An 18,540-nucleotide genomic window follows, 5' to 3' on the forward strand; every position below is an offset into this window, starting at 1 on the left:
TTCTTCAGCCTTATATATATCATTAAAAAACATATTTTACATGTTGTTTTAATTCTTTTATTTAACATCTCATTACATTTTTCTATACTTCTGAAATAAAACAATTAAAACCAAAGGTACCAACTCATTAGGATACCTTTTATTTCCTGAGTTTCAGCATAGCAGCTTTTTTATATTAACATTTTAAAGCTTGGATGTATTCTTTGTTTTCTGAAGGACTCGTTCATATTTATCTTCTTTGTGCCCTCTATTAAAGAACTTTTTTTTAAATTAAAAAAAATGAAATCTTGCTATTTACAATGATGAGGATGGAATTAAAGTACTTTTAATAGTGCGCCATTAGGATTTATATGCTCAAATTCCAAAGACCAGAAATATTTCATATTACTGCAGTGCCTGACATGTAGTTACACTCAGGATAGAAGTAGTGTTGTGCTGGCAGATGTTAACAACCAGCTCTCCAGGAGGGAGCATGAGAGACAACTATGATTTGTAGCGTTACTTATGTCTGTGGGATGAATATTCCCACCATGACTAACTTTGAGCTGCCAACATCATGTTACTGAACATAGAATAAATGCTCAGTGGCACACCATCACATAATATTTCCACCATACAGATACAACAGACATGGATAAACTCAGGAGCATTGAAAATAGTAAAATAAAAATTAATGAGTGTGAATAATCCCTTTTTAAAATAAAATTGATTTTATTAAAAACTTAAATAATTTTTAATAATCGTTATGTTTAACATCCAGCTCACAAAATTCCCCAAAATTTACCAGTTTGCTGTGACAAACTGCTAGAAGCCAGTTCCAACACACTGTGGAAGGATAAATAAATAAATGATTAAAGAAACAAGACGTTAAAGAAACCTCTGTTTGTTGATATTTTATAATCCCTCATGTTTGTTTTTACTTCAGAATGACCTATCAGAAATATTTCTTTAAAAAAATTAAACTATATACATATTTCTGTGTGTGTATGTGTGTCATACTATTACTTAAAAAAAAAACACCCTCCTGAACACATCAGTTAATTTTAATAGAAATTTATTTTTCTTTGAAATAAGAGTTTCTCAATAGCACATAGTCCCATACAAATTGTATGAGTGAAATGTAAGAAATTAAATGTTCTTGTAATCAAAAATAAGTAACTTTTTAACTTTTTGTGAAATAATTTTAGAATAAGCTATATTGAGAAAAAGATTTAAATACTGAAATATATGTGATATGAAATGATATGATGCCTAGAATTTGCTTTTAAATATCCCATAAAAGTGGGGAAGGGTGGGGGGATCCCTGGGTGGCTCAGAGGTTTAATGCCTGCCTTCGGCCCAGGATCCTGGAGTCCCGGGATCAAGTCCCACATCAGGCTCCATACATGGAGCCGCCTTTTCCTTCTGCCTGTGTCTCTGTCTATCTCTCTCTCTCTCTCTCTCTCTTTCTCTCTGTATCTCACATGAATAAATAAATTTTAAAAATCTAAAAAAAAAAAGTGGGGAAGGGCTCACTGATAAAAGAATCTCAAAATTTTTATCATATTTGAAGCTAGTTAATGGGTTTATTATTCAGTTCTGTACTTTTGTGTATGTTTGAAAATCTTTCATAAGGAGGAAAGAATCAGTAATCTTATATTAAAATTTTTATGGCTAAAAAAAAATTGTATAGCTATCATAGTATATAATCTTTCCCTTAAAATTAAAAATAAAGTATTCTAATTTGAAATATTCCATGGATTTAACTGTTTTCTACCTCACAAAAATTATGTTGCTTAAATTGAAAATAATTCTATAAACTAATTAGCTGAAAGATAATAGTATTAGAATGCTTCTGTACCAACTGACTCTTTGTGATACATGGTGAAAAAAATAGACGGAAATTCTCTCAGGATCTGTAATCTTTTAAACAGTTTAACTATTTAAACTAGCTTGGAGTTTTGAGGGGTACCTGGGTGGCTCAGTCAGTTAAGCATCTGCCTCTTGATTTCAGCTCGGGTCATGATCAAGCCCTGCTCTGAGCCGCATGAGCTCAGGACAGAGACCACTTGAGATTCTCTCTCCCTCTCCCTCTGTAGCTCCCCCTGCTTATGCTCTCTAAATAAATAATATCTTTAATAAATAAAGAATAAATAAACTAGCTTGGAGTTTTTGGAATAATACACAGATGAAACAAGTAACTAAAGCTATAACCAGTAAGTTGTATATGTTATTGAGAATATGTCTGAAATTAAATGAAGTATCAAAATGAGAATGCTAAAAAATATTCAAAAATATTCCTTTTATAGTAGCTTTATTGAGGTATAATTGACATATACTAAGCTGCACATACTTAAAGTGTACTTTTGACACATATGTATACCTATGAAATCATCACCAAAATGAAGATAATGAACATATACATCACCCCCCAAAAGTTTCCTTTTACCCCTTTGGAATCTCTCCCAACCTTCCCTATCGCCATCATAGTCCTCAAGCAACCCCTGATGCATTCTGTCACCATAGATTGGCCATGTTTTACATTTTATATAAATGGAATCATGCAGTATATATATATACTGTATATATGTATATATGTGTGTGTATATATATATATATATATATACACACACTTTTTTTATTCTGACTTCTTTCACTCTGCATAATTATTTTAAGATTCATCCATAGTTCTTTCCCTTCCATTGCTAAGAAGCATTCCATTTATGGGTATCACTGTTGTTCTTTCACCTGTTAATGTTACATTTGGGTACGTTGCAGCTTTTGCCTGTTACAAGTAAAGCTGACCTGAATATTCATGTACGGTCTTTTGTTTCTTTTGGGTGAATACCTGGGAGTAGATGGAGTGGATCATATGCATATGGTTAGATGTCTACTTAACATTTTGGGAAACTACCAAAGTGTTTTCCAAATGTTTGTATCATTTTACATTTCCACCAGCAGCATATTAAAGTCCTAGTTCTTCTACCACCTTGCAAAGACTTGATAGTCAGTGCTTTTAATTTTAGCCAGTCTAATGGGTGTATCGTGGCCTCTCATTATGGTTTTAATTTGCATTTCCCTAATGATTAATAATATTGAGCATCTTTTTGTGTGCTGCTTTGCCCTCTGCTCTTCTTATTGGGGGAAATGTCTTCAAAATTTTTGCCCATTTCATCACACTGTTATCCTCTTATTGAGCTTTGAGTGTTATTTATATATTCTAGATACAAGCCCCTTATCAGTTATATGATTTACAAATATTTTCTCCCATTCTGTGGCTTGTTTTTCCATCTCTTAAAAGTGTTTGAAGAGTTTTTATCAAATCCAGTTTATCAGTTCGTTCTTTTATGGATTTTGTTTTTAGTGTCGTATCTAGAATATCTTTGCCTAACCCAAAGCCACAGGGTTTTTGTCTTGATATTTCATAGTTTCAAGTCTGTAATCCATTTTTAGTTAATTTGTGTATTGTGTGCAAGATATAGATTGAAATTTATTTGCATATTGAAATCAAATTATTCTTGCATCATTGGTTGAAAAAAAGACCTTGTTGAAAATCCATCATAAGTGTGTGAGTCTGTTTCTGGACTCTGTTTCCAGTTATCTAATTTGTCTATATGCCAATATATACTGTCTTGATTACTGAAACTTTATTTTTTTTTAAGATTTTATTTACTTATTCATGAGAGACACAGAGAGACTGAGGCAGAGACATAGGCAGAGGGAGAAGCAGGCTCCATGCAGGAAGCCTGATGTGGGACTTGATCACGGGACTCCGGGATCACACCCTGAGTCAAAGGCAAATGCTTAACAGCTGAGCCACCCAGGTATCCCCAATTACTAAAACTTCATAATGTCTTAAAATTAGATACTATTGGTTGTCTAACTCAGTTCATTTTCTGACTTGGGTATTTTGTGTCCTTTGCATTTCTGAATGAATTCTGTAATCTCTAAATAAACTATCTATGATTTTGGTTGGGATTACATTGAATCTATAGATCAAGTGGGGAAATTTGAAATCTTTGTTTTCTTTTAAAGACCAATTAATTTTGTTTTTTGGGATTTTTTTTTTTTTTTTTTTTAAGATTTAGGAGCACCTAAGTAGCCCAGTTGGTTAAGCATCCAACTCTTGATTTCGAATCAGGTCAAGGTCATGATCTCATGGGTGGTGGAATCAAGCCCCACATCAGGCTCTCTGCTCAGCAGGGAATCTACCTAAGATTCTCTTTCCCTCTCCCTTAGCACTCTCACACATTCTTTAAATAAATGAATGTATAAATAAATAAATAAGTTAGTGGGTTTTTTTTTTAATGTTTATTTATTTTAATGAGTGTGAACAGAGGGAGGGACAGAGAGAAAGGGAGCCAAAAGAGCACGGAGCCCAGTTTGGCCTGATCCCAAGATTCTAAGATCATAACCTGAGCAGAAATCAAGAGCTGACTAAACAATACAGTTGCCCTGGAAAATTGGAATCGTAATAATATTGAATATTCTAGTCCATTAATCCACCTTATCCCACCATTTATTTAGATCTTCAATTTCTCTTAGTGTTATTTTTTATTCTTTAGTGTAAAAGTTTCACATCTTTTGATTAGTCTTAATATAGTAGTGTTTTTCCATACTACTTTTAACTTCTTTATGTCTTTATAATTGTCTTATAGGCATCATATATAGTTTTATCTGTCTAACAAAATAGGACTTTAATTGGAATTTTCAGAACATTTACATTTCCTGTGTTTATTGATAGGTCTGTCATCTTGCTATTTTGTTTTTTATTCATCGCATCTATTCTTTTTTTCGTTTTTCTTTTATTCCTGCCTTCTTTTGGATTAGCTGAATATATTTTTAACATTTTGTGTTATCTCATTATTGGTTTTTTAGCTTTAATTCTGTGTTATTACACTAGTTTCTTTAGACTATAGTATACACCTTTAACATCACTGTCTCATTTCATGTGATTTTCTCCTACTTTGTATATAGTATAAAAGCCTTAAAATCATATAATTCCATTTGTTCCTCATATTTTTGTGCTCCTGTTGTCATATATTTTACTTATACATGTAAAAACTCCACGCTACATTGCTATTATTTTTATTTAGGCAACTGACAATTTTTTAAAAGATTTATTTATTTATTTTTAGAGAAAGCATGTGTAGCAGGGAGGGACAGAGTGAGAGAGAGAGAGGATCTTTTTTTTTTTTTAATTTTTATTTATTTATGATAGTCAGAGAGAGAGAGAGAGGCAGAGACACAGGCAGATGGAGAAGCAGGCTCCATGCACCGGGAGCCCGACTTGGGATTCGATCCTGGGTCTCCAGGATCGTGCCCTGGGCCAAAGGCAGGCGCTAAACCGCTGCGCCACCCAGGGTTCCCGAGAGAGAGGATCTTAAGCAGACTCCCTGCTGAGCATGGAGACCAATGCAGGGCTCAATCTCAGGACTCTGAGATCATGAACTGAGCTGATATTAAGAGTAGGATACCTAACAAACTGAGCCATCCAGGCACCCCAGAAATTGACAACTTTTTAAAGAGATACAACAATATGAGGAAAAGATATTATATTTAACCAAAGAGTTACCATGCCTGGTATTCTTAATTCCTTTGTGTAGGTCTAAATCTCCATCTAGTATCACATGGCTTCTGGTTGATGCACTTCTTTTAATAGTGCCTGTAGAACAGGTCTTCAGGTGATGGAGTCTTTCTGCTTTTGTATGTTGGAAAAAGTTATTTCACCTCTTTTTGGTTTTTGTTTTTACATTTCTTACTATTCTTAACAGAATTTAAGATATGTTTTAAATTTAATAATTTAAAATATGTTTCTGACAATTACGTTACTAAGGCCAAAGGAACTGGAAGTAGTACACTAAAGGGTTCACTCTTATTACTATAAAATTCACATAACATGTAATTCATATAATTCAGTGGGTTTTGATGTGTTTACAGTATTGTACTATCACCACCATCTAGTTACAGAGTATTTTCATTACCCAGAAGTAAACTCTGTACCCATTAAGTAGTCTCTCCCCCTTTTCCCCTCCCCCCAGCCCCTGGCAGCCACTCTGTACTTTATGTCTCTGTGGATTTTCCTGTTATACACACTTCATATAAATGGAATCATGCAATATGTGGCCTTTTGTACCTGGCTGCTTTCACTTAGCATCATGTTTTCAAGATCGTTCCTGTTATACCATCTACCAGTACTTAATTCCTTTTTATGACCAAATAATATTCCATTGTACAGATGCATCATAGATTGTCCATTCATCTATTGATAGACATTTGGGTTATTTCTACCTTTTGACTGTTGTGGATAGGGCTGCTATGAATATTCAGGTACAAGCATTATGTACTTTCAGTTCTATGGAGTAGACACGTAGGAGTGAGATTGCTGAGTTCGCGTTTGTTTTACAAAGAGAATTTTTCCAGGGTAGAAAAGTAGAGGTGGACTCTTTTTTCCTCTCTCTCTTTTTCAGTACTTGAAAGATCTTGCTCCACTCTCTCCACTCTCTTTTGCATTGTTTCTGCTAAGAAATATGCTGTCATCTTTATCTTTGTGCCTCTCTAGGTAATGTGTCTCATTTCTCTAGAAGCTTTTAAGATTTTCTTTTTTATATTAGCTTAAGTAAGTTTTTACTTACTTAAGAGGGTAAGTTTTTTACCCTCTGTAAGCCTCAATTTTTCAAACTGTGAAGTGGGAATAATAATACTATATATATGTTTGCCTCAAGAATTAGAGATAACTTAATCTAAGATAAGCACCTACCAACTGGCATACACTTATCATCAGTAAATGCAGATGGGTTTTTTTTGTCCTATGTTTTATTTATTTTTCTGCTTCTGGCAATAGTAGTAATAAGGTAAGTATTGTTATCAATACCCTTGGCATTTTAAATAAATACTAGTTTCAGAATTGGAATAAATAATGTTTATTTTGCTTATGTGGAAATATTCAGAATGAACTATCCAAATGAATTTTTAACACAATATAGAAAGGTTATATAATGACAGTGTAAGTAATTTTTATGAAAAGGTAGATGATAGTAAAACTGCAATTCTGGAGAGTAATCACTTGCTCTTTTCAAGTGTTAAAAGTATATTTAATTGCATACAAACTAAGCATTTTAGGAAAAGTATGGAAAACTGGATATTTTAAGACTAATAAAAACTTCAAATTAACCAGAATTATGATATTTAAAATAGAGAACATGAATTACTAATAAAATTCAACAACTTTGTTGAATCGGTATAGAAAAGCAAAAGGTAAGCAATAATAATATACAATAAAATGATGAAGATAAACATTTAATAGCAATGATAACATAGCTTCCTTTTTTTTTTTTTTTTTTTTTTAGATTTTATTTATTTATTCATGAGAGACACAGAAAGAGAGAGGCAGAGACACAGGCAAAGGGAGAAGGAGAAGCAGGCTCCATGCAAGGAGCCTGATGTGGGACCCAAACCCGGGAATCCGGGATCATCCTCTCGAGCCAAAGGCAGACAGACACTCAACCACTAAGGCAGCCAGGCATCCTGATAACATAGCCTCTTAAAAATTTTGTGTAAATATTTCGCTAAAATCAAAATTATATGAATAAATGATATTAATAATGGCTAGCAATTTTAAGTGCTTATTTAATGCCACTCAAACTACTTTATGAAACCATAGGAGTGTTGCTTGCACTAACTAGGATCTTAAAGAGTGTGAGATCCCGGAGTTTACCAGATTCCCAGACTTCCTGAGGCCTAAAAGAAGCTCTTTTGTCTGAGTGGGCTTCCATTAGATTGGCATATTTATGAGAGAAGAATCAAAGGAGAAAAATGATTCAGATGCAAATTCTAAATTCTACTCTGTCTGCTCTTAGGTTTTTGGTGGACATGCCATTGGAATAGTTAACATGTAATGTTAACTCCTCCCTTACATGACACCTCCACCCTTCAGATCCGAAATTTTCAGCAGGTGATAAAGCCCACAAAACCTTGCCACAAAATTAATCAGAGACTGATTTGGATTTGGACTACTTTGAATGTAAATTTTGTACTTTATAATTAAAAATGTTAACTATCACCTGAACAAATAGGCTTTATACTCTTTCACCATTACCTATAGTAAGAAGTGCAGCTTATATAACAATCCAGTATATACATTTATGTGTATTTGTGTGTGTGTGTATGTGTGTGTACTTGAAGTAATTTTCACAGGAGTGGGTACCTTACGACATGTAAAATATTCTATTAGTTGCCATTCTGTTGTTTCTTTTCTCTTCCTTTTTTTAATACTGCTTACAACCCACAGTGTGTTTTCAATTGGACAGATAAGTAACACATTTTCTTCTCCTTAGGGAAGCCTTCTTAAGAAATCAACATAGATACTGAGAAGAGAAAAAAAGTGAAACCTGTTCAAGAAATACAGGGTCCTCTGGTGTGACTGTCATATGAAAACCTATAATGCTTCCCAATTCTCTACCACATATAGGAACAATGCTAATCCAGCCTCTGTATGATTTTGAATTAACACAGTGTGCTGCTGAAGCAATTATTATTTCCCCGTATTTTTGTCCATTTCTCTTCCACTGAACAATTCTGAACAAATTTACTATGGTTTCTCCCATTGTTTGGAATTAGTACCATTTATAGATTTGTATAATTTTATTCTATAACTCTGATCCTGCAAATTATTTATAATGTGTATATATGACTAACAGTCTGAGAACCCTGCTATTTTCTTCTTTATCTGTAGAAAGTGTTTAGGCTTCATCTTCACCAAAAACAAAACAAAACAAAACAAAAAACAAAAACTTGTAGTGATTTTTTTAAGTTTTTTTTTTTATTATTTTTATTTTTTTATTTTTTTATTTGAGACAGAGCAAGGGGAGGGACAAAGGGAGAGAGAAGTGAGGAGAATCTCAAGCAGACACTGTGCTGAGCACAGAGCCTGATGCAGGGCTTGATCTCATGACCCTGTGACCCTGACTTGAGCTAAAAATAAAGAGGCAGTTGCTTAATTGACAGAGTAACCCAAGCACCCCTGAAGTGATCCCTTTTTTAAAATAAATGTTGTTTTAGGGTGCCTGAGTGACTCAGTCAGTTGAGCATCTGCCTTCAGCTCAGGTCATAATCCCAGGGTCCTGGGATGGAGCCCTGGGTCAAGCTTCTTGTTCAGCAGGGAGTCTGCTTCTCCCTCTCCTTCTGCATCTCTCCCACTTGTGCTCTCTCCTTCAAATAAAGAAGATCTTAAAAAAAAAAAAATACATCTTGTTCTGAACTGCATTGAGTTTCTTCGAACTGTATTGAGTTCCATATCTATGTGTTAACATTTTTATCACTGAGTTACGTAGATATATTCTTGAGGAACTCCAGTAAACAACAAGATTTCCCATTGTAGAAAATGTGATTTTTTCCCCCAAATAAATTTATTTCTTTATTGGCTCTTTACACAGGAAGTACTTATGTAAGAATAATTGGTAAAGGTAATGTTATCAAAAAATGTTTTAGTTCATTTTGTGCCATTGAACTCAGCATAAGAAATAAAGTATATTAAGTAAATGAATTCTGTTAAGTGTCAGGTAGTACTAATATGAAATTCAGTCTTTTGGTAAATATTCAGTACCTGTATGTCAGCTGTCATTCTAGGTTCTTGAAATAATCATTGAATAAGACAGAAATTCCTACCATTTGGAGCTTATATCCTAATTAGGGAGAAACAAAGCATTTTTTTTCAAGTAAAAAATTAAAACTTCGTAAGTTTTATGAAAGAAGTAAACCAGGCACAGGATAACAACCAATTATCACTGCCTGTAATTTGCAGCCAGATGGGCACACAGAAGGCACAAACGGAGCACCACTGTTCTTACATGTCCTTGGAAAATGACTAAAGCACCAAGGAATGAGCATAGCACCCATAAATCCCACATGAACATGGCACCCACGTAGATTCAATTAGATATCTTTATGTGGAAGAATAGCTATGAAGCATCTTCCTTTGTGGACAGTTGGTCATGTTTCTTTAGTGTTTGTGTGTTGTCATGCACACCCATGCCTTTAGTCTACATTCTTTATTTTGAGGTAGTAGAGGAGAGGAATTCTTATATCTTCACATTTTGTGCTAGTCGTACATGTTATTGCTTTCTTTCCTGCTACTGAGAGGCAGTAATGAATACTGGCTATTAAGCAAATGATTCTGGAGCCAGACTCACTGGGTTAAACTGTCCTTTCTGGTAATTACTTGCTGTGTAAACTCAGAAAAGTTGTTTGACCTCTCTGTGCCTCGGTGTTCTCAGTTGTAAATTATTTATTAAGTTCCAAATAAGATTTTCCAAGCAAGGGCAGTCCCGGTGGCACAGCAGTTTAGCGCCGCCTGCAGCCTGGGGTGTGATCATGGAGACCTGGGATCGAGTCCCACATCGGGCTCCCTGCATGGAGCCTGCTTCTCCCTCTGCCTGCGTCTCTGCCTCTCTCTCTCTCTCTCTGTGTCTCTCATGAATAAATAAATAAAATCTTTAAAAAAAAAAAAAAAGATTTTCCAAGCAAATGAGTGGACTACTTCTAGTTTTTAAAACAGAGTATGTTTGGGGCACCTCGATGACATAGTCAGTTAAACATTTGGCTTAGGTCATGATCTCAGGGTCGTGAGATTGAGCCCCACATCAGGCTCTGTCCTCATCACAGAGTTGGCTTCAGATTCTCTCTCGCTCTCTCTCTGTCCCTACTGCTCATTCGCTCTCTCACTTTAAAATAAAACAGTATGTTTCCTAACATTTAGGAGAGAAAACACAGAAAAGCAAAGCAGAGGATGAAGGAAAAAAAACTTAAAAACAGGCAAAGACCATCTGAAAAGGCTGTATACAGTACAATTCTAGCTATGTGATATTCTAGAAAAGGCAAAACTATGGAGACGGAAGATCAGTAGTTGCAGGGGTTAGGAGAGAGGGAGGGATAAATAGATACAGCAAAAGGACTTTTTAGGGTAAACTGTTGTTTATAATATTGTAACTGGACACATGCCCTTATCCGTTTGTCCAAACCCATAGAATGTATAGCACCAAGAGTGCACTGTAATGTAAACTCTAGACTTTGGATGACAGTGGTGTGTCAGTATAGGTTCATCAGTTGTCATAAATGCTGATGCTGGGAGAGGTTGTGAGATGGGGGAGCAGGGAATATAGGGGAACTCCATGTGTTTCCAGGCCATTTTGCTATGAACCTAAAACTGTTGTAATAAAGTCTTCAAAAACAAGATGAGAAAGGGAATGAAATCTGAATACCACAGAGAAGAGATAGATGAAAAAAGGAGGGAGAAGATGTTAGTGGCTCATTTTCTGTGAAGGTAATCGTGGCCACCTTTTGTCCCTTGTACAATTTGGCAGTCCTTGAAGCTGGATTTGTTGGTAGCAGGAAAATATCCCTTGGAAAGTAACTTTTTGACATAGATAACAATTTTTTTGTAATGTTAAGGAATCTGGGGGAGACTTCTTCATTTTCTCTTGTGTCTGTGTATTTCATGTGATGCTTCACTCCTTGGGAAGTTAGTGTCCTCACAAATTTTGTGGATGCTCAAGATATAATGTAACTGGACATGAGGGATAATTAAACTGTTGATCCATGATAAAGTTCCATAAAGAAGACCTAATGTGAAGAGGCTGATTATTGCCATTCTGATTTTTTGAGATTGTAATGTGGAATTATATACAGGTTAACCTTTTTATTTTAATAGTGATTAGCATATATTTATCTACCATATGAATGACCAATTTGTTTTATGGATAAAACATTCAGTTTCATTTTTCTAACAGCTCTGTGTCCAGCCTTGCCAAGTGCTTAAGCCAAGAAGTCTTTGTTACGGTTCCTTCTGGAAGAAACTCAATTACGTGGATTCAGGACAATATACTAGAATCTGTTCTATAAGCATGCTTTTTATAGGTTCACATACCAGCTAATGTGAGAGTGTGTGTGTATACAAAATACCAACCACCACTGAAGTAAGGGAAAACGATGATTTATCTATAAATTGTATCCTGTTTACCCATCAAACAAATTGTTTAAACTCCTTATCTTACTGGTTTGCCTTGATAACTCATGAATGACCACTTTTTTTTTATTTAAGAACTATTACAACTCACAGCAACACCCTCCCCATTGTGAGCAGGATTGGTATACAATTGAACCACATTAAAACGAATTTCTCAGGGACAAGAAATTTAAACCCCTTGAACTTGAAAATCCCATTCTCTGACTCTAATCTCCTGTCCTTCCAGCTCTTCCAGTCCTCTCATTCCCACTAAATCTGTGCTTTATTTGCACTCATTGTGTTCCACACTCATAAACTCTTCATATTTTCCCTGTCAAGCCCCTCTTGACTTCATTTTTCTTCCTACCCAGCCTTACCAACCATCTGAGTACTACACTCACTAGTACCCCAGATTGCTTTGTCCCTTAATTCATCCATCAATCTGGCTTTTCTTGACATTCTCTACCCTTTGCATATTACCTTAAAATCTGATAGTTACCCCATAAATACTTAATGGAAGGAAGGAGAAAGGGAGAGAAGATTCTTTGGTTTTGTGGTAATGTGCTGAAAATTTCTTGTGGAAATCTGTTACTTTTGCCTCTTGAAAGCATTACAAATTCATGTTGTTGATGACCAGCCGTGCCCTCATTCCTGCTGCCCAGTGTTTTTATTTTTCTGCATCTGTCCTATTATTGGGATATCCGTCCCAATATCCTCATTGCAGGTCATTTCCACTCCTCAAAACCATCAGTTCCATCATCCATCATCATCTGTAACTTCGTTACTATAATTAGGTCATCTCAGTTTCTTTTTCTGGAGTCTCTTTCACCCAAGGATTTTTTTTATATCTTCACTTACTCTTTTTGGTCCTTCAAAAAAAATGGGAGAGAGACTGTGTGTGTGTGTGTGTGTGTGTGTGTGTGTGTGTGTGTGTGTGTGTGTGTGTGGAAACAGGCAACTTTCAAAAGTTAACCCCTCTCTTTATACTTAATTCCTACTACTGTCCTCCCTGATCATCTGTTCAGCTATGCCCGCCCTTAGTGATCAGCACTGGTTTCCTAATTGTTGGTATTCTTTTCTCAGTCTCCTGATCTATGGCATGACATTTTGGATTTCATAGATAATCTAGAAATTCTTGCTTAATGACACCATTCTCCCTCAGATGTCTTATCTTCTTCCAACCCTGCAGTGTAGGTGTCCCTCACATGTCTGCCGCTTTGCTCTATACTTACACCTCACTAGTGATTCTCAAATGTTAGTGACTGTAAGAATCACCAAAGATTCTTGTTTAAAATATAGGTTTCTAGGGATCCCTGGGTGGCGCAGCGGTTTGGTGCCTGCCTTTGGCCCAGGGCGCGATCCTGGAGACCGGGGATCGAATCCCACATCGGGCTCCCGGAGCATGGAGCCTGCTTCTCCCTCTGCCTGTGTCTCTGCCTCTCTCTCTCTCTCTCTCTCTCTCTCTCTCTCTCTCTGTGACTATCTTAAATAAATAAAAAAAAAAATTAAAAAAAAAATATATAGGTTTCTAGATCCTGCCCTTAGAGATTGTGACTAAGTAGGTCTGGAATGAAACCCATGAATCTGCATGTTTAACTCTCTCTTCTTGTGACTCTAATAAAAGTGATATATGACCACACTTGGAAAAAAAATCACCCTCTCCAGTCCTGAGTATTCTGTGACTTATGAGTAGATAGTCCATCACATCCAAGCTGATTATTCTGAAATATTTAATGTCCTTCTCAAGAATTTTGTCTTACCTATTATTTTTCATTTTATTTTGTTAATATCTCCTTATTACCATACTTTGATAATCTCAGGATCAGAGCAGGACTAATAATCAACTAGCATGCACTTGCTTTTGGTTATTAAAATAAGAAAATATTTGGGGGTGCCGGGGTGGCTTAGTTGGTTGAGTGTCCAGCTCTTGGTTTCATTCCAGGTCATGATCTCCTCGCGTCCTGGGAACAAGCCCTGCATTGGGCTCCACACTCAGTAGAGTCTACTTGTCCCTCTCCTTCCCGCCCACCCTGCCACCCCCCACTACTTGCCCTTGTTCCCATGTGCTCTTTCTCTCTCTCAAATAAATAAATAAAATCTTTTTAAAAAAATAAACAAGAAAGTATTTGTGAGAATACTATACACAGCTGTTGTCCTAAGTCCCTGCATGTCATTTCTTTCTGTCTGGTGCCTCTCCTAAAATCCCCCAGATCTCCTCACCATATACCAACAAAGAAGTAATACCTGGAATTACAGAGTTTCTCCAGGCACCAGTGCAAAGCTGGCATCTTAATTGGTTGAATTGTATCAGTTAAATATCACTCCTGTTAAATATGATGAGATTATTAACCACTGAGCCACAGGATAAGAAAGTGGTTTTAATGGGAAGGATGGTAAGTTCAGGATATAAGATGAATTATGTGCAGTAGAGTTAAACCTGCTAAAAGTTGGATGGAGTGGCCTGATCACAAAAGCTATGCTTTCTAAATTTTTGACTGATTATCAGAACCTAAGACTAGCCTTGAGAAATTCTGATTCATTGGAACTGGGCTGGGACCCAGAAATCACTGTTTTTAACTGTTTTCACCAGTGATCTGATGATTTAACTAGATTTGACAACTACTCCTATAGGTTGAGAACACAGAGAATTAGTACCAAAGTGTTGCTCCATATTGGACCTCAAATAGGCATTTTACATTCCAAGGCACAATCAAAAAGATTAGATAAGGATATGTGGAATTTTCTTCAAAAACTACCACCTACTAGAAAGTATCACTTGTAAATATCTTATGCACAGAAACTAATTCAATGTTAAATTCTATTCAACAGAATGCATTTTGTCCCTGGCGAGAGCTCCATTTCTAGGAGTTTCTTTAAAAATAAACTCTACAAGGAAAAAAATCCCACATTTAGTAGAAACACAACAAAATGTGGTCACCTTTATATACTTTTTTTTAATTTTAAGAGAAAATATATGATTTTAGATTATCATCCAAGAGTTAATTAAAATTTGAATTGAAATATATAATTATGCTTTAATCAGGTGTTGCGTTTCTCTGAATCATATGCACAATTTATTGAAACAAAGGCGGAATAACAATTCTATAAAATGTTGTGTCATGGGTTTACTCCTGAGTCATTTATTACGTATATGATTCTTGAGTCACTAATTACTAAGGCTTTCCTATAAGGAAAAGATTACTAACAATAGGCAAAGTGAGTGATTGTGTAACTTTTTGAATACTAATTATTATAGTTACAGAAAGACTTTTGTAAGCCATGTTGGAGGAATTAAATTCTGTCGAATTATAATTATTTCAAAAATAGGTATTAGCATCACTTTTCATTGACAAACATCTATTTTTCATGAGGAATTAAATTTGGAGATTTAAAAGCTTAACAAATTTATAAAGAAATATGTTCTTAAAACTGACAGCACTGTAGTTCTTAATGTCCAGAGAAGGAAGAGTTTGTAGGCTGTATATTAGAGATACCTTTTGAAAGTAAGGCTTCTGGGACCCTTAATTTTGTTTATAATACTAAAACCTAACCTGTGTAATTGCTATGATGAAAAAAGTGGAACTAAAATAATTAAGACTAATGACTGCTGTTATACTTTTTATGCAATTGAATTTAGATCTGATAAGTTTCAAACGTAGCTCATTCTAGGCTACAGCTAACTACAATTTGTAAATGCCCTTAGTGCTTCCCTGATGTTGCTCACCAGCCCCCGGCCCCACCCCCCACCCCCCTCCGGACTATTCTGCACTTTGAAACACAAAGCAACTTGTCAGTTCAGTTTATTCAGTTAAGGTCAGTTCCGTGAAAACAAAGTCGAGGCAATTGTTTGATTTAATTGACTAGTGAAACTGGTTATACAGGTAAGTAGAACTTAGTTTTATTTTTGTCCAGCTGCATATTTGAATGTTCATAAAATAACTAAGTAGACTAAGTAATAAGATTCCAGTGACATTGTAATAGATTTAAAAGAATGACTACCAAAGGAAGGAAAAAGGACACTAAAACCCAAACTATAGAAAATATTCATGGTATTTTTTTTTCTTTATAGCTTTGCTTTACTGTAATGAATCATGTCCAAAAAATGAAGTCGTCTTTTCTTTCACTATTCATTTCCTTTTCTTTGAGGAATTTTTTTTCCCTGTGCTAATGTAACCAAAAGGAAATTTTCTAATATAATTCAGTTGAGCTATTTAAATAACTTTTATAAAGTAGTCCTCAATCTGTAAGCAGATATTCTCTAACAGCTAGCTGGTCAACCACTTTGACTTTTTCTCCTTTACCCACTTGGATCTCATGGCTGATCATTTTAATGATGATTGTTTCTGCCTTAGATTCTTTCTGCCTTCCACTGTACCTTCCACTGTACCCATATTACTCTTCTGTAAACCTTCAGCTTCTAAGCTGCTAGTCACTCATTTCTTTTATGTGAATAGAAAACCAAAAAATTGCAATACTAAAACAAATTATATGTTTAGATCTTAATAAAAAAATATAAATCCTGTAAATATAATTCACTTGAGAAAAAAATATAAATCATTTCTTGTCCCAGAAAAAGAGCAAATCTTTAGGGACTATGAAGGAAAGAGGAAAAAATATTTAAATATAAAAAGGCTAGAATTTTATTATCAAAGAACATTTAAAGTCATAAAGTAGGAATTTTATAGTATTTTTGTTCTATGTAATAGAATACTCTCTTCCCCATACCTCACACTTATAATAGATATCCACCACTTTTGTAGTCATTGTTCAGTTTTTGCATATCCATCTTTAGAATACTTTTTCTGGAACTCATTAGGTACCAAAGTATGGGCCTGCTGATAGTGACAGTGCTGTGTTTAGTCCTCTACTAACCTATATTTTACATTTGCTTAGGAAAACAGCAAACACAATAAACAAAGAAACTAAGATTGGTTGGATATATAAGTTAATTAAATCCTTAAGGAAAGAATTTTGGTTTTAATATATCAAGAGCATTACATAGTCCTTAACCTTAGTGCAACTTCTATCTGAAAAAAAATTCATAAAGAAAACATTAAAGAAAAATAATTAATTTTGAAGTCTGTTGCAATATTATACTAATCAAAAATGGATAACGTTCTAAATGTTTATTACTATAAGCAATGTAATTATGATACATTAGCTTCCTAGACAGTTTTGTAACCATTAAAATCATAAATTAAGATACTCTGAGAGCTTGGAAAAATAATTATATTAGGTAAAGGCATAATATAAAATTGTGCGTAATATACTAGCAATGAGCAATCCGAAAGGAAATTAAGAAAACAATTCCACTTATGATAGCATCAAAAAGTATAAAATGTTTAGGAATAAATTTATCAAATAGAAGAAAGGTTTGTACACTGTAAACTACAAAATATTGCTGAAGAAATTCAGAAAGACCTAATAAATGGAAAGATATCCCATGTTCATGGATTAGAAGACTTCATATTGTTAAGATGACAATACTGCCCAAAACAGTTTAAAGATTCCATGCACTCCCTATCAGAATCCCAAGAGCATTTTTTGCAAAAATAAAAAAACTCAGCCTAAAATTCAGATACAATCTCAAGGGACCCTGAATGGCTAAAACAATCTCGAAAAAAGAAAAAGTTAGAGAATTCACACTTCCAGATTCTAAAATTTACTACAAAGATACAGTAGTCAAAACAATGTTGTACTAGCAAAAGAATAGGTAGAGAAGACAGAGTAAAACAGAGTCTGGAAGTAAACCTTCACATCTACAGTAAATGATTTTTCAACAAGATTGCTAAGACCATTCAATGAAAAAAAGCCTTTTGGACAAATGGTGATGGTAAAACTGGATTATCTCCATGTAAGACATTGAAATTGAACCCATACCTTATACTGTATACAAAAAATAATTCCAAGTGGATCAAAGACCTAAATTTCAGAGCTAGGAAAATAAAACTCATAGAAGAAAACATTGGAGAAAATCTTCATGATCTTAGGTTTGGCAATTGTTTCTTAAAAAAGGACCTCAAAAGTATAGAGAACAAATGAAAAAATAGGTAACTTGGACTTCATTAAAATTAAAGACTTTTGTGATCAAAAGATAGAAGAGAGTAAAAAGAGAACCCACAGAATGAGAGAAAGTATTTACAAATCATCTCTAATAAGAGTTTAATATCCAGAATGTAAAAGAACTACTCAACAACAAAAAAGCAGACAACCTAATTAAAATATAGGCAAAAGACTTACAGATATTTCTACAAAGAAGATATACTATAGCCAATAGGCACATGAAATAACAGTATTGGTGAGGATGTGGAGAAAGTAGAACCAAGTGCATTGTTAATAGGAATGTAAAATGATTCAGCCACTGTAGAAAACAGTTGACAGTTCCTCAAAAAGTTAAATATAGAAAAAATGTTTTTTTAATTTTTTAAAAAGCTAAATGTAAATTACCATATGACTTGACAGTTTCACTCCACTCCTTTGGGCAGATACCCAAAGGAATTGAAGATGTAAACTCAAACATATTTATTTATACACCACTATTTGTAGCAACATCACTTACA

The 18,540-nt window shown here is 34.6% G+C and overlaps 1 protein-coding gene across 3 annotated transcripts in view; it reads left to right on the plus strand.

Moving 5' to 3' along the window:
* PIBF1 (progesterone immunomodulatory binding factor 1) overlaps window positions 1-18,540 on the plus strand; it is a 188,097-nt gene that overhangs the window by 132,263 nt on the left and 37,294 nt on the right. Inside the window, exon 15 of one of the 3 annotated variants that reach the window (XM_055335943.1) lies at window positions 11,766-13,434. The exons of the other annotated variants lie outside the window; for them this stretch is intronic. Coding sequence (XP_055191918.1) covers window positions 11,766-11,909 — 144 coding nt within the window. The 3' untranslated portion in view covers window positions 11,910-13,434. Of the gene's footprint in view, window positions 1-11,765; window positions 13,435-18,540 lie in introns of those variants that run through there. 3 annotated transcript variants of the gene reach the window in all.

This window comes from Nyctereutes procyonoides, unplaced genomic scaffold, assembly GCF_905146905.1.
Source record: "Nyctereutes procyonoides isolate TBG_1078 unplaced genomic scaffold, NYPRO_anot_genome, whole genome shotgun sequence".
Taxonomy (NCBI): domain Eukaryota; kingdom Metazoa; phylum Chordata; class Mammalia; order Carnivora; family Canidae; genus Nyctereutes; species Nyctereutes procyonoides.